This window comes from Gigantopelta aegis, chromosome 14 (genome assembly GCF_016097555.1).
Source record: "Gigantopelta aegis isolate Gae_Host chromosome 14, Gae_host_genome, whole genome shotgun sequence".
In the NCBI taxonomy this organism is placed as follows: domain Eukaryota; kingdom Metazoa; phylum Mollusca; class Gastropoda; order Neomphalida; family Peltospiridae; genus Gigantopelta; species Gigantopelta aegis.
Window position 1 is genome coordinate 41,521,675 of NC_054712.1, and position 20,281 is coordinate 41,541,955.

General features: G+C 37.9%; 1 protein-coding gene across 2 annotated transcripts in view; it reads left to right on the plus strand.

The window, feature by feature from the left end:
• The window catches only part of LOC121388628 (CCR4-NOT transcription complex subunit 1-like), a 60,353-nt gene that overhangs the window by 25,790 nt on the left and 14,282 nt on the right, over positions 1 to 20,281 (plus strand). Inside the window, exons 20-40 of one of the 2 annotated variants that reach the window (XM_041520049.1) lie at positions 1,460 to 1,653; positions 3,141 to 3,265; positions 4,060 to 4,170; positions 4,490 to 4,568; positions 5,230 to 5,481; positions 6,311 to 6,451; positions 6,798 to 6,974; positions 7,605 to 7,721; positions 8,519 to 8,629; positions 9,063 to 9,197; positions 9,527 to 9,826; positions 10,566 to 10,706; positions 11,133 to 11,288; positions 11,773 to 11,913; positions 12,359 to 12,463; positions 13,301 to 13,417; positions 13,885 to 14,073; positions 14,855 to 15,012; positions 15,442 to 15,649; positions 16,057 to 16,124; positions 16,688 to 16,934. In XM_041520049.1, the coding sequence (XP_041375983.1) occupies positions 1,460 to 1,653; positions 3,141 to 3,265; positions 4,060 to 4,170; positions 4,490 to 4,568; positions 5,230 to 5,481; positions 6,311 to 6,451; positions 6,798 to 6,974; positions 7,605 to 7,721; positions 8,519 to 8,629; positions 9,063 to 9,197; positions 9,527 to 9,826; positions 10,566 to 10,706; positions 11,133 to 11,288; positions 11,773 to 11,913; positions 12,359 to 12,463; positions 13,301 to 13,417; positions 13,885 to 14,073; positions 14,855 to 15,012; positions 15,442 to 15,649; positions 16,057 to 16,124; positions 16,688 to 16,934 (3,272 nt within the window). The remainder of the gene's footprint in view (positions 1 to 1,459; positions 1,654 to 3,140; positions 3,266 to 4,059; positions 4,171 to 4,489; positions 4,569 to 5,229; positions 5,482 to 6,310; positions 6,452 to 6,797; positions 6,975 to 7,604; positions 7,722 to 8,518; positions 8,630 to 9,062; positions 9,198 to 9,526; positions 9,827 to 10,565; positions 10,707 to 11,132; positions 11,289 to 11,772; positions 11,914 to 12,358; positions 12,464 to 13,300; positions 13,418 to 13,884; positions 14,074 to 14,854; positions 15,013 to 15,441; positions 15,650 to 16,056; positions 16,125 to 16,687; positions 16,935 to 20,281) is intronic. The other variant, XM_041520051.1, reaches the window with a different exon arrangement.

The following is a 20,281-nucleotide window of genomic DNA, read 5'->3' on the forward strand; positions in this document are numbered from 1 at the left end:
CCAAGTTAACAAAATGTTGCAGTCATTTTGGCGCCTAACTACTAAGTGACTGGTACCCAAACAGTTGTTACTCTAACACAGTGCAGGCGTAACAAAATAAACGGTGACCAGTCTTTTTTTAAAGGTTGCACATAACCATATTGTTTTGCGAACTTCCAAATGTTTAGTTTTTTTGGTTTGGTCTGTTTTTGTTTTTGTGTTGTTTTTTAACTTATATTTAAACATTACATAATTAAATTTGCAAGACTTGAGAAAGAAATTATTTTTAAATGTATTATATGCTGAATTAACACAAATTTAAAAATGTACCTACATATATAAAAAAAATATTTACTTTTTTTAATTTGTTTCATCAGTCACTGAGTGATTACAATTTAGCAGATGAATTTTTTATCATGACCTGTAAATTTTTTATCCACTGGTCAGTATGGGAAGTCATTTTTTTTTTTTTTTCTAGAAGTAAAACACCTGATATACATACAGAAGTAGGGCTAATGAATATTCAATCATGGATAATTAATTTTTTAAATCACCAATCCCATGGTTAGTGGATTTGTTTTAAATTCTAGAAGACCTGGCTTTTACTTTTAGATAAATAGATAGGTAACAGATAATAAATATTACAATCAGTAATTCAGTAATATGTATTATCTGTTTGTGCTTAGTCTAATACATTTATACTTCTTTTTCAAATTATTGTTTTGACATTATGCAAATATTTAATAATAATAAACATTATTAAAATCTATCTTAAAATATCTCCTTCTATAAGTGTACATGACACCCTCATGTATTCCATAATGCATCTAAAAACAACTGGAAATTTAAAAAAAACATTAATGGGGAGCATGCCCCCTAACTCCCCTAGCATTTTCGCACCCTTCGTGGGCTCGGTTAACGTCAAACTATTTTGTCAACCCTGTGAACAAAAATCCTGGGGGAAACACTGAACATGAATTCATTCATATATCCATTTGTACCATTTATCCATTTGCCCAACTATCCATCCATTGAGTCATAAATTTATCGAATATGCCAGTAAATAAAATGTTTCTTTCTTTCCATCCATCCCATCCATCCATCCATCCTCATAGCCCAGTGGTAAAGCGCTCGACTTATACGTCGGTGGGGCCCATAAAACTATTTCTTGTTCCAGTTCCACAACTGGTGTAACAAAGGAGGTGGTATGTGTTATCTTGTCTGTGGATGGTGCATATAAAAGATCTCTTGTTACTATAACCAAAATGCGTGGCGGCAGTGAGTTTCCTCACTATCCATTTATTTCAAATGCCATATAACCGTAATTAAAATGTTTCGAGTGCGTTGTTAAATAAAACATTCCTTCCTTCTTCCATCCCTTGATCCGTGTATTTATTAAAATGAGTTGGAGTGTGTCGTTAAATAAAGCATTACTTACTTCCTTCCTTCCACCCTCTGATCGGTGTGTTTGATTCTATAGCGACGGGTGGAGCGCAGGGCGACATGGCAAACATCTTCCCGGAGATGACCCAGCAATTCAGCAAGGAGGTGGAGGACAAGGCGAACGGCTACTTCCAGCAGATCTACAACCAGCCACCCCACCCCACCATGTCCATTGACGATGTCCTCGAAATGCTCAAAAAGTTCAAGGACTCTCAGAACAAGATGGAACAGGTGCGTAAAGCAACAATGGCCATTTCAGCAAATGACAGGCTTTTTAGCAAATGACAGGCTTTTTAGCAAATTTTGTCTGCGTTCGGTAATGACTGGCTTTTTAGCAAACTTCTGTCTTCATTCAATAATCGCTGCTTGTACTTATGGTAGAACTTTCATGTTTGTGTGTGTCCTGTGCTTGTTTTGTTTTGTATGTGGTTTTGTGTTTGTGTGTGTGTGTGTGTGTGTGTTTTGTATGTGGTTTTGTGTTTGTGTGTGTGTGTGTTTTGTAAAATACACCAGTACAATCAACTGGGATTTATCCAGGTTTTTCGTGATGCTGTTACCTCTGATGGGATTGGGAAAATGAGGACGAGTAAAATATACCTGGGATCTTTTTTTCACGTCAATGAATGATGCAGTACACCACTGTTAAATTATTTATTAGAACAGATACATATATACTCTTCAAGAAAAGTAGGGGGACTCTAATAAGAATTTACAATGGCCAAAATTGTAAGGTATATTAGCTGTGGGGAATGGTTATATGATAATAGTGAATTAATTAGGCAAACATTATAACTGGTAGTTCAGTATTACAGTAGGTTTTATGACCACCAAAGATTTTGAAGGACGATTGGGGTCAGAAGTGAAATTTAAAAGTTGACGGGTTTTTTATCAGTAAATCGCAAATTCTAACAATAAAAATTACTAAAAACAAAAAATAACAACTGTATGATCAACAGATTGAAAAAGATTGACAGAAATAATGTTACACAGTGATTAATCAACCTTTCTGGAAATTGTCAAAATCGAGAATGACACCCCACGCACGTGTATGGGCAACTGCATGATGCATGTGCAAACTATGGAATGTGTTTTGGTGTGTTGATAAACAGACCTGAACGTTCTTTACTAGGATGTCTGTCGTCAAAATGTATGTTCAGTCTAATAGTTGATATTAACATTAATATTTCAGGTTCCCCTACTTTTTTTGAAGAGTATATATATTGGGAATTTTTAGTATTAATGACCTTTTTTGGAAGGGGCCTACGTCGGGAACCTCAGAAAGCCTGGATAAATCCTGTTAGTAATATCTAGAAAAGGCTTAGCATTAGTTATTTTAGGGCATTTTTAATTCATCTTTCAAATGTTAAAGCAATAGTTATATTTCTCAGAAAACTATTTGTCACCAAGTCATGACAGGTCCTTAAGAATATTGTTTTGGTTTCAGTTAAAATAAGTTGATTTTGAGGTTTACCTCTAAATGTTTTTGTAAAGTAAGATTTATATGTTGAAAATGATTGTTGAATTGGTACCGAGATAATAAAATTTTTACTGCACATATTTTTGTATGACTTGTAGGCTGTGTTTGCCAGTATACTGAGATACTTGTTCAATCTCAAAGGCTATTTTGACATGTTTTGGTATTGTAGAATGTGTTTATGTGTATTCTCATAAACTTGTTAAATCTTGAGGTTTACCTAGAAATGTTTTTTTAATTGTAGGATGTGTTTGCGTGTATGCTGAGAAACCTATTTGAAGAGTACCGCTTCTTCCCCCAGTACCCGGAGCGAGAGCTCCACACTACTGCGGTGCTGTTTGGTGGAATCATCGAGCAGGGCATTGTCACGTAGGTCTTTTTTATCATGTTGTACACCACATTTACCAGCAGTTGTCTTAACAGAGGGTTTAGGTGTAACTCTGGTACACGGGTTTCTGTAAATGCGTAGCAGGGCTAGCTCTGGGTGAGCAAAACATTTCGCCAAAGTGTCTATTAAGCTTGAAAAATTGCAGAATTCTAGTTATTTTCTAAAACATGTCAATTATTACATGAAATTATTTTGCCAAATTAAAATAAAATTGGCCTGCTGCTCTGAGTTGGCGAATTTGGCGAGTGCCAGAGCTAGCCCTGGTGTGTAGCTCATTGCTAGAGTGTTGCTGTAAAGATGATGCCACACGATTTGAGTGCCTCGTACAAGAATAGCCGATTGTGACAAGACCGATATTACGGTTTCATCGGTTGCTATGCAATCGACTGTTCTTGTTAAACAATCCCGTATCTGTTGGGGTTGCCATTGGTGTGTATAGATGCTCCAGCGCTATGTAATAGGTTTATCATATAACATGGTGTGTGTTGTCCCATCTAGACAGTGCATGTAAAAGATGCCAGGGCACTATTGGTAAGAACAGCCTATTAACATGCAGGATCAATGCGGGGGTTTATTTGATTATATCCCAGACTAGTCCAGTGTGTAGGTACCAAACTCATAATAGGGTGTTTTGTTCAGTTCACAGTGTTAATAAATAAAACCGAATTAAAGTATTGGAAGTATTGATTAATAGAATTCAGATGTTGTTAATTATGACTAATACAGATATACATGATCATGCATGTACATATTGTGGTTTTATTTTTTAATTTAGATATTGGACTCTTGGCATTGCCTTGAGATACATCTTGGAAGCCTTACGAAAGCCTTATGGAAGTAAAATGTACTACTTCGGCATTGCCGCCCTCGACAGATTCAAAACAAGGTAAAAGTAATAAACAGAATGTGAAATTAAGGGATAAGTATTTCTGACTATGATACCAACTGTATTGTTAAAAATTAGATTTGTAAAGTTTTGATATGCATGTATTGTTCTACGAAGCTATTTGCCATCCCCTAATTTATAGTTTATCATTCCTACTTTAAATTAAATGTGGGGTTTTTTTTTAATTTATTTTTTATAATGAATATAATATGATTTTTTTTTAGCGATGTCATTAATCCTCATATTACTCTATAGTACATCTATTGTGTGTTTTGCTTCTTTCCCATATCAACAACAACTGTAAAACATTCCATTTCAGACTGAAGGATTACCCTCAGTATTGTCAACATTTGGCAGCAATTTCACATTTCCAGCAATTTCCACCGCAGCTTATAGAGGTAAGTATTTCACATTTCTATTGCAGCTTATAGAGGTACCGTAAGTATTTCACATTTCTGAGCAGTTTCCATCTCAGCTTGTTCAGGTAAGTATTTCAAATTATTACTACAGCTTATTATGGTAAATATTTCACATTTCCAGAAGTTTGCATTCACAGAAGATAGAGGAGTATCAAAATTTTTAATCTTCAAAACAATTACTTTAAACAAAAGGGTTCATTAGTTAGCTACTGAATTATTTTTAACATTATTTCAGTTTATTTAGCTCATAAGTAATTTAAAGTTACTTTATTGCATTTGCCCTTCAATATTCAGTATATTTTTAAATTTCTATTCAGGACTTTATTTGTTTATAAATACAAACCGTTATACGATTTTCACTATTCTGATTGGACGATATCTCTTAAAAACTTAATGTTATTTTTTGATAAACCTAAAAACATTACATAATAATGTCAGATGGGACATCATTATGTAAAACAGAGTCATGGAAAGACTTTGACGACTGATTTATGTGTATTTTTAACTAAATAAAAGTGTTGTTTTTAATTTTAAAAATTGTTTGTACTTTTTTGTGTGGATTTATACAATCTGTGACTGTTATACACCAATAAATTAACAAAAAGCAACAAACAATTCTTATTCAACCTGTTTATTTCAGTATGTTGACTACGGGTCGCGATCCCAGGAGCCACCCAACATGCCTCAGACGACATCATCCACACCAACTGCAGCAGCCGGGACACCGATCAGTGGCGGGCCGCCCACCAGCACCGGCATCAGCATGGTCACGGCACCCAAGACCTCCGATATGAGCAGCGTTACCGGGGTGACGGCCGCGACAGCGGTGGCTGGGACATCGATTACCACAACCACCGTCACCAAGCCATCAGCTGGGCCCGTGTTCCCTAAAGTAAGAAACATACAGTCAGTTCATTGTTCTGTTATCGCCATGATATTATCACCATGGTATTCGATGGTAGAGTGCACATAGCATTCATATTGCAGCATTTTCTCAGCAACACCTTCAATTGAAATAGTTACTGTACTAGTATTGCATCACTGAAGATTCGTTGGCCAAAACTGAATACTGATGCAATCTGCAGGGACTGATATTGTTGATCTGTATCCATCCATTTCATGGAGACATCTGTTTGTGGACACATTTCTAGTCAATTTCTCGCTCCAGCCAATGCACTATGACTGGTATATCAAAGGCCGTGGTATGTGCTATCCTGGGATGGTGCATATAAAAGATCCCTTGCTGCTGATCAAAAAGAGTAGTCCATGAAGTGGTGACAGCGGGTTTCCTCCCTCAATATCGGTGTGGTCCTTAAATAAAATGTGTTGAGTGCATCGTTAAATAAAACATTTCCTTCCTTTTATTCACTGTCAATCTTATTTTGTTTATAATAACTTAAAATAATATAATGCACCTACTACCCTCATTCACAGTTGCAAACAAAATTTAATTAATATATTTTAGAAATAATAACTTAATAGTTTACATGTGTAGCAAGCCATTGTTTAATTGACAAAGATAATAGAATTTGGCTTTTCAAGTCCGAATAAAATTCACCTGATGTTAATGGTCCATTTTGTGAAGATTAAACCAGCTTTTTCTAAATTAATGGTATATCTGGTTATTATTAATTTGATATAGTCATTGTTTTATTTCTGTAACAAGAAACAGTATATTACATTATACTAGGTGTATTATATATGCGTATTCTTGTTTCCAGCCTTCCATTGCCACAGCGACGAACATCGACACACTGCTGGCCGGACAGGGTAAGGAGGAGATTGCTGTGCCCCCGGAACAGCTGCAGGACAAGGTGTTCTTCATCTTCAACAATCTGTCCCTCGCCAACATGAACGCCAAGGTGCGTACTTGATAACTGTTTTGTCTGTTGATAGTTGTGAATTAGTGGATAACTATGTTGTATTTGACTATTTGCAGACGTTCATGCTGGTTTTACAGTCAAAAATGGTGATGCAGAGTAGACAGTAAAACGGATATTTGCGACTGTATAACCAGCATTAACGTCCACAAAATGTTAAATACAACATAGTTATTCCCATTCTAATTATAATTCAGTATTCAGTATTTGTTCGGATTGTAAGTTATTCCGAATTCTTTACTTTGATTCTGCTTAATACTTTTGATCAAACAGATTTATTTCTAATTCTGGTGTTACATGATATGGTAAACATATGTGTTATTTGCAGGGTGAGGAGTTGAAGGAACAGGTCAGTAAGTACATGACGTGGTGTGCCCAGTACCTGGTCATGAAGCGAGCCAGCATCGAGCCCAACTTCCACACACTGTACTCGAACTTCCTCGATGTTCTACAGATGCAGGATATCACCAACACCGTCGTCAAGGAGACGTTCAGAAACATCAAGGTATGACACCATTTATCAATTGCTTTGTTTTTATTATTATTATAAGGAGATTTTCACAAATATCAAGGTACCATGCCATTTATCTACTGCATTGTTTTTATTGTTATTTGTTTGTTTCGTTTTAAAATTTATTTTGTTTATTTTATTACTATTATTTTATTATTTAGTGCATGGAACACGTGGATGTTCCTCACAGTGCATGGAACATGTGGATGTTCCTCACAGTGCATGGAACATGTGGATGTTTCTCACAGTGCATGGAACATGTGGATGTTTCTCACAGTGCATGGAACACGTGGATGTTGCTCACAGTGCATCGAACACGTGGATGTTCCTCATAGTGCATCAAACACGTGGATGTTCCTCACAGTGTATCGAACACGTTTATAATAGGCGAGACATTTAATTCCAAGCAATTCTTGTTGTTTAAAAAAAATTAGTTTATTATTATTTATTAGTCTTGTATATGTAAACTGTTTTGACTTACAATTGCAGACTTTGCTCAGTAAGATACAAATCACATTTGACAGAAGCCTGAAATAACCTCTAGAAATATTATATGAGGCAAGTATAAAGATGCCTGCTAGTACATTTAATTGTTGATTAACTTACTGGCGTTTTATTCTGTAGGTGCTGTTGAGAAGTGACAAGGGGGTTGCTAACTTCTCCGACAGGACTCTGCTCAAGAATCTGGGTCACTGGCTGGGAATGCTTACTCTGGGCAAGAACAAACCTATTCTACAGATTGTAAGAGAGACTTTCATATTTATAGTTCTGTTTTGCACAAATTGTCTTGGAAAATTTAATATAATGGAAGTACTGACAAAGGGTTCTCTTATTCCAAATGTAATATTGTTTAAAAAGTATCAACAGTAACACAAAGAACCATGCACTTACAATAAATAGAATAATAAACTTGTTACCTATTACTATCATGTTTATATGTGTCATAAGTATGTAAATATTCCTGTACCATGATTTACCCAAATTTTGTTGTATAAACTTTGTTATCCATTGCAAATTCTCAAAATGTATTTCTCATATGTGAAATGCTGTTTGATTTTGAAGCTCTGCAATAATTTGATATGAGCATTTTGTGACATTAAAAAGTAACCCTTGCTAGTCTGGTTTTGTGACTAATGTTAAATGAATGATCAGGTGGAGAACCATTCAAACCATTAGTGCTGGCCTCTGATGAAATGTGACTGACGCCATATAACCGTAAATAAAATGTGTTGAGTGTGTCGTTAAATAAAACATTTCCTTCCTTCCTGATGAAATGTGTTTGTTACTGTCAAATGATTAGTGCTGACCTCTGATGAAATGTGTACATGTGTTTGTTACTGTCAAATGATTAGTGCTGACCTCTGATGAAATGTGTACATGTGTTTGTTACTGTCAAATGATTTGTACTGACCTCTGATAAAATATATGCATACATGTGTTAGTTGCAGTCAAATGATTTGTGCTGACCTCTGATAAAATATATGTATACATGTGTTCGTTACTGTCAAATGATGATGAACTGTTTTTGTCCCCGTCAGGATATCGACCTGAAAGCTCTGCTGTACGAGGCCTACCAGAAGGGAGCCCAGGAGCTGCTCTATGTCGTGCCGTTCAGTGCCAAGGTCCTTGAATCCTGTGCTAAAAGCAAGGTCAGTTCACATACACGCTTCAAGGCATCTATACCGGTTACAGAATATGGTATGTCATTCATTTCAGTTTATTTTCGGGCTTATATCCAGTTACGGTTTAAGCATGTAGTCCTGGGTACACACCTCAGCAATGTCAGTTTTGGGGTTTTATCAATCATTAATCAAAATGTGTACACCCATCCACAAAAAAACACACACAAACAATCTTAAAAACAACACGCCAAAATGAATATAAAACCATGTTTATTTTGTGGGAACATTTTGTTCGGTATCACGTTGCGATTTGCTAAGCAAGTTTCAGAGATTGCTACACAATTTTAAGACATTAAACAGTAATTGCTAATCAATCGCAAATCACGATTTTGAAAACAAATTGTTTCCAGTTTTGTTAATGTTGTTTCAATGATTTACTAATATGTGACTGTGTTGTCAGGTTTTCAAGCCGCCGAACCCGTGGACGATGGCGATCATGAACGTCCTGGCAGAACTGCACATGGAGCCCGACCTGAAGCTGAATCTCAAGTTTGAAATAGAGGTGTTGTGTAAAACACTGGGCCTCGACGTCACTGTGAGTTTATAATTCAATCTCCAGTTTGAAATAGAGATGTTGTGTAAAATACTGGGGCTTGACGTCACTGAGTTTATAGTTCAATCTCAAGTTTGAAATAGAGGTGGGCTAGACATCACTGTGAGTTTATAGCTGAATCTAAGTTTGAAATAGAGGTGTTGTGTAAAACACTGGACCATGATATCAATATGAGTTTATGGTTAAATCTCATGTTCGAAATAGAGGTATTGAATAATACTCTAGATTACAGCTTTAATTTTAATGTTTTTGGGGGGTTTTCAAATCAATAATGGAAGTTTTGTTTACATGTTGACTATTGTTTTTATCAGGAACTGAAGCCCACCAACTACCTGAAAGATCCGATGCGTCTCCACACCATCGAGTGCCAGTTGTCTCCCCATGCCCCCCAGAAGACTGGTAACACTCCGCAGCCCGAGGAGTCGGTGGTTCCAATCCTGTCAATGACGGTTCCCCCGGCTGTTGTCTCCTCGGCAACCACGCTGACCACACCCACATCAGTTGCCAGCTCCACCACCCCAAGTCTGCCTCCGCAGCCGCAGTACAACTTCCACGACATCAACGCATCGTCCTTCACCGGGCTGGCACAGCACATCATCATTAACGACCAGGTGAGTGCAGATCTCTCTTACTCTCCTGTCCCTCCCCCCCCCCCCCCCCCCCCCCCCCCCCCCCCCCCCCCCCCCCACACTCTTTCCCATGTGTCTAATTAACTTTATGGTAGAAAAAATGGCCATAGTTTAAAATGTTTACAGGTTAGCATTAAACAAATATTCTCTTCCTTTTAAACAAGACCAAGCTAGTTTTGAGATGTATATACTGCACTATATTTGCACATCATGCACTAAAGATCTGTGAACTGTTTTATACTTGCACATCGTGCACTAAAGATTGATGAACTGTTTTATACTTGCACATCATGCACTAAAGATTGATCAACTGTTTTATACTTACACATGCACTAAAGATCGATCAACTGTTTTATACTTACACATCATGCACTAAAGATCGGTGAACTGTTTTATACTTGCACATCATGCACTAAAGATTGATGAACTGTTTTATACTTACACATCATGCACTAAAGATCGGTGAACTGTTTTATACTTGCACATCATGCACTAAAGATTGATGAACTGTTTTATACTTACACATCATGCACTAAAGATCGGTGAACTGTTTTTTACTTGCACATCATGCACTAAAGATTGATGAACTGTTTTATACTTAAACATCATGCACTAAAGATCGATAAACTGTTTTATACTTACACATCATGCACTAAAGATTGATGAACTGTATTATGCTTGAACATTGTGACCCAGACTATAATGACCTGTTGTGTTTTAGATCGCGCTGCTGCACCAGAACCCTCAGCTGAAGCCGTGCGTGCGCCAAGCCATCGACCGATCCGTGCAGGAGCTACTCCCACCCGTCGTCGAGCGATCCATCAAGATCGCACTCACCACGTGTGAGCAGATAGTCCGCAAGGTGAGACACATTTAGTCTCTATAGATCCATCAAGATCGCACTCACCATGTGTGAGCAGATAGTCTGCAAGGTGAGATACACTTTAGTTGCTTTAAAGATCCATCAAGATCACACTCACCACAATCTCTCAATCAGACTGAGCACCACATAAAAAAAATGGTTACGTGTATTCTCAATAATGCCACTTTTTGAATTTGACACATTAATTTTTCCAGTATGAGCATGAATAAAGTCACTACTTACTGTTTCAATCCTACTTTTGTCCTAATTTTTCCTTCTATCTTTCTACTTTTGTCCTACTTTTTCTATAATTACATTCCATAAGGTTGTGCTGGACAGCGTGTTATGTGTAAATATGTTTTTTTGTGTTTTACCCTGAAGAGTTGTGTATGAGACTGCAACTTTATTTTTTGTTTTTATTTCCAGGACTTTGCCCTTGACCCTGAAGAGATGCGCATGAGATCGGCTGCTCACTTCATGGTTCGAAACATCACCGCCGGCCTTGCCCTCATTACCTGCAGAGAGCCGCTTTTCATCAGTATTACCAACAACCTTAAAATGGCATTCTTGTCTGTGCTGCGGGTAAGTTTTAGTTTTTCTAGTCTGATCATGGTGACCTCTTTGTATTCAGTAAGCGGGATGTAGCTCAGTGGTAAAGCGTTCACTTGAGGCGCGGTCTGTTTTGGATCGATCCCCGTCAGTGGGCCCATTGGGCTATATTTCGCTCCAGCCATCATGACTGGTACATCAAAGGCCGTGGTATGTACTATCTTGTCTGGGATGGTGCATATAAAAGATCCCTTGCTGTTAATCGAAAAGAGTAGCCAGTGAAGTGGCGACGTTGGGTTTCCTCTCTCAATATCTGTGTAGTCCTTAACCATATGTGTGACGCCATATAACCGTAAATAAAATGTGTTGAGTGCGTCGTTAAATAAAACATGTCTTTCATTTTTTTCTTTGTATTCATTTTATTGTAAAATATGTTGTAAATATTCTTTGATAATAAAATGAACATGAAATATATTTATTCAATTGTATTCTTATTCTGTCACTGATTATGTTGCAGGGAGCGACCGCAGCCCAGAAGTCAATCGTTGAAGAAACCGCCCAACTTGTGGCGCAGGATAATGCTGAGCTGGCGTGTGCATTTATCCAGAAAACGGCCGTGGAAAGGGCCATTCCTGAAATGGACAAACGTCTTGCCACAGTAAGTTAGATGTCTTAAAACTACAGGCTTCCCTGTCTGTTAAACATTTTATGCAGTTCACAATAAGTAGAAGAGAGTGAAATGTACGAACAAAAAATTGATAGTAATAGTAGTAAGTGACAAAGCAGAAACATCGATATGACTCGATATTGTCATAATTTGTCCACATTTAAGACTTTTGAATGCATCTAATGGTAATATCTGATGATTGAAAAAGAAATTAGGCACTCTTTGATTTTGGCAAACGATGGTACTGAAAACCTTGAAACCTTAATTGGAAGATAGATTCAAGCATCTCATTGAGTTTTTGTTATGATTTTCCTTATCCTCTTTAATGGGTAAATGAATCTTGCTTTATTATGTCTTCCTTGATATAGAGCCTATTTCTTTGTGAATATTTATTTCTTATGGTATTCCCTCTAAACACGATATTCTCTGATTGCAGGAGTTTGACCTGAGGAAGCATGCTCGTACGGAGGGTCGGCGCTACTGCGACCCGGTTGTGTTGACCTACCAGGCAGAGAGGATGCCCGAACAGATCAGACTGAAGGCATGTTATACATTCCTGACACACGATTAAACCAAACTTTTTATAATCCACACACAGTTAAACCAAACTTTTTATAATCCACACACAGTTAAACCAAACATTTTATAATCCACACACACAGTTAAACCAAATGTTTTATAATACACACACACTGTTGAACCAAACGTTTTATAATCCACACACAAGTTAAGTCTAAAATTTTCAGTCTCCACACAAATAAACCTAAAGATCTCCTCAAAGTCGTCAGTATGAGAACAATGAATAACAAAATATCAGTGTGTCTGATTTTATTGTGATAATAATGTGAATTGTGCACTTGATAAATCAGTTCTAACCAAAACATTACCAGGCTTGTAATGTCTGTTAAACTGTATAATTCTCCCATTTGTATACTATGTTTATTATGGGATGGGTCGTAGCACTCGCTTGACGCACAGTCGGTCAAGGAACAATCCACGTTTGTGGTCTTACTTCCCAACCCAGCTAGTGTACCACGACTCGTATATCAAAGGCCGTGGTATGTGCTATCCTGTCTGTGATGGTGCTTATGAACAATCACTTGCTAATAATTGAAAAATGTAGTAACTTTTCTCTGTAAGACTGAAAAAATTACTAAATGTTCTAAATGACTTCTAATAGCAGATGATTAAAAAGAATCAGTGTGCTCTAGTAGTGCCGTTAAACAAAAAACTAATTTAATTTTTAACTGTCTATTATGTTTTCGTATGGTGGTTAGTATATCAAAGCCATTAGGATTACAATGTTCAGTCCTCTCATCTGATAAAAGAAATGTCTCTGTGATATATAGTATATATATAATCTGTCTGATGTTTTCAGGTTGGAGGAGTGACATCGCAGCAGATCGCTGTGTATGACGAGTTTGCGAGGAACATCCCCGGATTCCTGCCCCTCGCTGACAGCACGCTGCCACCTGGCATCACAAAACCTACTCCAGTGAGTAAAAACTATATCCATTTGTAGTGAGATTTCTTTTAATAATTGGTACTTAAATACACAAACATTTTACAACTCGACTCCTGTGGTAAATGTTCCCAGTCTTTGTAGTGTGTGCGGGATGTAGTTGAGTGCTAACACTGTTGACAGTGGGTTGTAGGATCAATCATCAGTCACCTTTAATGACTGGGGTTTTTTTTCCTTTACCACTGCCCTACTAAGGCTATGGAATGTGCTTTCCTGTGAAGAAAAGTACATGTAAAAAAAAATCATTTGCAGCTATTCGGTAGGAGTGGCTTATATGACAAGAGCAGGATTTCCAACTTAAACTCGTGAGAAAATAACCATAATATTAGACAACAAATTGCTGCAGTTAAAAATGTTGCTGAGATGTCGTTAAGCAAACATTGGTTTATTTCTAGTCTTTGTGCTTGATATTAGTAACAGTGTGTTGTGTTCTGTTCCAGTCGTATGCCCCGGACGACATCACCCTCATATACGACAAGATAGCACGCGAGATTGAGCAGCACTTGCAGCAGATGATGGGAATCCCCACCACCAGTCCCATGGGGGGCCAGGTTCACAGCTTACTGGAGGCTGTGTTGTTGGCGCGCAACTCTCGCGAGATCGTCTCAGCCATAGCTCTCCTGCAGAAGGTACGTTTATCACTTGGGATTCTGTCGCTACTTGTTAGAACTCTCACAAGATAGTCACAGCCACAGCTCTCTTACAGAAGGTACGTTTATCACTTGGGCTTCTGTCGCTACTTGTTAGAACTCTCACGAGATAGTCACAGCCACAGCTCTCTTACAGAAGGTACGTTTATCACTTGGGCTTCTGTCACTACTTGTTAGAATTCTTGTGAGATAGTCACAGTCACAGCTCTCCTATAGAAGGTTCATTTATCACTTGGGCTTTTGTTGCTGCTTGTTCGAACTCTCGCGAGATTGTCACAACCATAGCTGTCCTGCAGAAGGTACGTTTATTACTTGGGCTTCTGTCACTACTGGTTACAACATCACAACAAAGCCGTAATCCAGTTGGATACCAGCATATCAATAATAAGGGTAATACGATGATTATGTAGCTGGTTGATTTATGATATTCATGTACTTACCTTTGTACGACACCCAATAGTCGAGGTGTGTCATTAAATATTCATTCATTTAAAGTATTTTCAGAATACATTCATTGTATATATTTCCAGATAATATTGTGTTTCATTATTTAGTCAATTAACTACAGTGCAACTCTGCTTTTATTAAACTGATAATAATCTCATGCCTTAATCTCCTACCTTCTCCATTTTGATACCTGCTGACGCATTGTAATAAAACTATTTCCTGATCAAGGCGGTCGAGGGTCTGCTAGACCAGTATTCTACCTCCACTGTGACAAATATTGACCATGTTGTAATAAAACGGTTTCTTGTTCCAGGCTGTCGAGGGTCTGCTAGACCAGTATTCCATGTCCACGTTGACGACCACAGACCAGGAAATGCTTCTGCGATTCCGCGAATGTCACCTCGTGGTTCTCAAAGGCTTGCACGACCCGAGAGCGTACGGCCCACAGTGGACAAGCAAAGAAGTCACCAGGTTTGTTGTAAAATCTTCACCATTTTTGTCTATGCAACATGTCCAGTAATGTGTTAAAGTAGGATGTTTGAGAATGTTTCAGTTAGGTGTATATAGTTGTAAGCATCAGAAGAATAGATGGAGGGGGAAATGTCATTAGCTGTTGAAAACACTGGCTGCTGCTTACTGATATAAATTACCTTTTCTTTACAGATAGTTTTATAATTCCTCAGGTAAGGACAAATCAAAATATCCTTTCATCGCAGAAGCCATATATTTATAAACTATGATTATTTTTTAATGCTATAGCCCCCTTCATTATTTTCCGATCTAGCATCTCAAATTTTGCTATCCACTTCCACATCCCAGTTATAGTCTCTCGATCAATGACAGGTGCTGCCGTTTATTAATAATGTGGCTAATTGGACACTAACTACCTTTGTGTTGCAGGTGTCTGATCCAGCGTCGTGACGACTACAAGTACAATCTTGACGCGATTGACTGTCTGATCCGCAACCAGCTGGTGAACATGCAGCAGTACGATGCGTACCTCGCGCAGGTGATGGAAGGTGGCCTCAACCACATCGGCGTGTCCTTCTGCATACAGCTCATACAGAGGTTCTGCATCGACGACAAGCACACCGGCATTCTCAACGAGGTACGCCATGGCACCATTTGTTATCCATTAAAACTGTTATTTGGACATTCATTCATTCATTCATTCATTCATTCATTCATTAAAGGAGTGTGGGGAGCTGCTGGCTGTTTTTATTGTACACTAATGAATTACATTAATTCATTCATCCATTCATTCATTGACCTCACTGAACCCATTGTGTGATTGGGATTTTTCCATCCCAACCAGAGCACCATGACTGATATATCGACTGGTATGTGCTGTCCTGTGTGGGAAAGTGCATATGAAAGATCCCTTGCTAAAAATGTAGCGTGTTTCCTCTCTATGACAATGTGAGAATTGCCTAATGTTTGACATCCAATAGAAAATGATTAATAAATTAATAAATGTACTTTAGTGTGTTACTGACCTGTATGATTGTGTTTCAGGCGGACCTGTCGAATACGATCGAAGCTCTGAGTAGCGTCGCCTCGCGTTCCAGACAGCATCCAGAGGGGTTAGTGTCACTCTTCATTAAACTCTGTAACAATGGCTTGTGGTAGTCTGATGGGGGGGGGGGGGGGGGGGGGGGGGATTCACACTGTCCAGAGAACATCCAGAGGGGTTAGTCTGTCTTCATTAAACTCTGTAACACTGGCTACTAAAATCTTTAAAGTTTAAGGTACATGGATATTAATGAATTTTATTTGATGTCTGTTATTAACCTAAAATAGTTTCTTGTAAAATTTATAATCATATTTCCAATTATTATCAGCCATGCTGTATTGACTTTACAAAAGTCCTGGAAATAAACTGCATTCCTTTTTGTTTAAATGGAAGAGGGATTATGAGTCGCCCTATATAATTATGGATGACTTAGCATTGTTCTCAAGTCATTCAGCTTGTTTTAAGTCCCCTTTTCCTTCAAGTAAGAAGATTTTTCAATTATTGGATTGTACACGCTATTGAAATGTTAATAATGATGATCGATACAGTGTCTATTCTTGAATTGTACATGCTATGAGATGTATAACAATGATCGATACAATGAAATCAATTTTCAGTTTTATTTAATATCAGATTGACTTTCAGTCTTTCCACACTGCTGGAAATGATTCGTCAGAACAGTGATGGAGGTTTGTTGGATCGAACCCCCGGGGGTCCCACGTCGATGATGCAGTCTGGGATATCGCAGGCGCGCGAGTTTGATGACCCGCCAGGTCTTAACGAGAAGACAGAGTACCTGCTGCGAGAGTGGGTCAACATGTACCACTCCCCCGCCGCCGGGCGGGACAGCACTAAAGCTTTCTCCGCCTTCGTTCAACAGGTAAGTTCTTAGCCTCTAGGATACTGGTGGTGAGATATATCGCTAGACGTCACACAAGTTAACACGCTGTATACAGCAGGCGATTGAGAGATCTCGCCAGATGTCACACAAGTCGACACACTGTATACAACAGGTAAGTTCTTAAACTCTAGGATACTGCTGGCGAGATATCTCGCCAGACATCACACAAGTCAACACACTGTATACAGCAGGTAAGTTCTTAAATTCTAGGATACTGCTGGTGAGATATATTGCTAGATGTCACACAAGTTGACACTCTGTATACAGCAGGTAAGTTCTTAAACTCTAGGATACTGCTGGTGAGATATATCGCCAGACGTTACACAAGTTGACACTCTGTATACAGCAGGTAAGTTGTTAGCCTCTAAGATACTGCTGGTGAGATATATCGCCAGACGTCACACAAGTGGACACACTGTACAGCAGGTAAGTTCTTAAACTTTAGAATACTGCTGGCGAGATATCTTGCCCAACAACATGCAGGTCGACACACTGTATACCACATGTAGCGCATTCACTCATTCATATTTGTCACCATTTATTACACTGCACTGGCAGGTAATAAGAACCAAAATAGTTTTAATGAAAACTGGCTGATCTACTTTTTCAGGGTAGTTTTGGTTAAAAATATGTTGGAATTTTGAGTTTAAAAAGTGGTTTCTGGCAATTAGTTTTGCTTCACAGCCGTGACATATCGGTCATCTGGAGGAAGTGACAGCTGATTGTGATTCAATATGATAATAACTTTGCCCTTTTTGCCAACAACGACGGCAACGAATATCACAAAATATTGGAATATGAATCGTAGTGCATCTCCAAAACAAGTTATGGTCAGCAAGACACATTGATTGAGAATAATACTGATGTAATTTTCAACAACTTAATTTCTAAAAAAGATAACAATTAGAAAAACTTAACGATATTTATCTCAATGTTTATAGCTTTATATACAGTTAACAACAATATTTGACTTTCATGTGAATTTATTCAAGGGCCATAAGAGAAATGAAATTTATCCATTTTTGACAGAGTTATGGGCCTTGAATGTAGTCCTGATAATTTAAGGGGTCTAACCAGCCTCAATAGACACAGGGTTCGCAGCCCGGTACCGGCTCCAATCCAGAGCAAGTTCTTAAGGGCTCAGTGGGTAGGTGTAAGGCCACTACATCCTCTTCTCTTTCATTAACCAACTCAAAACTAACCCTATGTCCTGGACAGACCGCCCATATAGGTGTGTGCCCAGGACAATGTGCTTGAACTGTAATTGGATATAAGCACAAAAATAAGTTAAAATGAATTAAGGGGTGTGGCAGGGGACATGTATTATTTTAGGGCGTATACTACCAAATCAAATCCCATAGACGACAATAGTAACATATGCGGCTAAAACTCCTACCTGCAACGTATCAACCGACATAAACGCCACGGATATAAATACTACCACCCCTTACACTTAAAGTGAATCAGAAAAAAATGGGGGTCAAGCTGCTCGTTTCTGAGATAACGGGTAGCATCTATGACTACCCTAGTTTCGCACAAAATTCGAGTACTTTTTTTTACAGGTACCCCATACATGTTTCAAGCACAAGGCTACTTGACACATTGGTACTAGATGAAATAAAATTGCACATTTATTTTACCCAGATGAAACTATTATTTTTTACAACCAACACACTCACATTTATAACCAATCACAGGACTTGTGGTGTTCACTTCTCTATCAAAAGTTGGGTGCACCTCGAGCTTTGACCCAGCCGGAAGTTATTTGGTATAGTACTACCTTTAGCAGTACTCTCATAATACTTGTATATAACTGATCTTTTTAACTTGAACACTGGACCACTGGCATGCAGGGAGTGTGACAGCTTACACATCGTTGAACCGTGGCTATGGTGCATTAATTACGGGTGTTTTATTTTGAATAAAATGTTTAACATACACTTGTACAAGTCAATTTGAAGTGTTATGGCCAGCCTGATGATGAGATATTTGTAGATATACATATATAGAGAGAGATCGTTCCGATAGTTTAATAAAAATTTCTCCGTCCTTTATGTTGGCAATACTTTCTTTCTGGTGTTGAGTAGCCTAATCCAAAAAAACAAAACAAACTTTACTGGTTTACTTGGGCTTAAAAAGGGGGGCATTTGGTCTTGGTGACAGATTTCGTAACAGAAATTGTGCTGTTATTAAAGAAACCTATTTTAATTCTACATCGCATTAAATATATTCTGATATATATATATAATAATATAATTAAAATATATAAGATTGAACTGGCACTTCACTGCAGACTGACTATGCTGTATATGATAAATTGTCATCCCCATGCAACCCCATTGGTTTTGAACGTGCACGTGTAATTCACGTGTTAATTGTTGTATCACTTTTAATCAATGAATACTGCCACTAGTATAAATAAATCTTACAGCATATTGGCAAGCAACACAAATAACATACTAATTATTCAAATTTATATACAATCCAGAGTTTCAATCATGTTGACGGAAAAATTGCGGTGAAAAATGCAGAGGACACTTATTATTTGATGTGGACATTTTCTTAATTGCATGGGTTGCAGATAAATATAAATTTGATGATGTATTCACATTGATGATGTATTCACATGCGTTGTAAAATTACCCCCTATTTTGGAGTCAAGTTGGCTGCTGATAAACTTCACTGTGATACTGTTTTAGGACTAAACGTATCATGTATTTAAATAAACAGCACCATAATTATCACAAAACCTGTGTGCCTGTACATCACTTTATGCAAAATCAAAATAGAATCCTTTTACTGTTGGTGTAGGACTATTCTAAATTATGTCATTTTAAAATTCTCTTGGCTGCCATGTTATGCCACCGACAGTCATAAAGCTTTAATTGGTTGTAGTTGGGGGTGGGGGGTGGGGGGGGGTAATCACACCTGGCATGATTATATGTAATAGCCTTATAAATATTGTTGATGGGTTGGACATAACCCAGTGGTGAAGCGCTTGTTTGATGTGTCGTCGGTTAGTGATCGATCCTCATCGGTGGACCCATTGGGCTATTTCTCATTCCAGCCAGAGCACCACAACTGGCATATTAAAGGCTGTGGTATGTACTACCCTGTCTGTGGGATGTTGAACATAAAAGATCCCTTGTTGCATTAGGAAACATGTAGCGAGTTTCCTCCAACGAGTACGTGTCATAATTACCAAATGTTTGACATCCAATAGCTGATGATTAATTAATCAATGTGCCCTAATGGTGTCGTTAAAACAAACTTTTTTTTGTAAACTTTTATAAATATTGTCCTGTGTGTCATCCAACAAAACATTC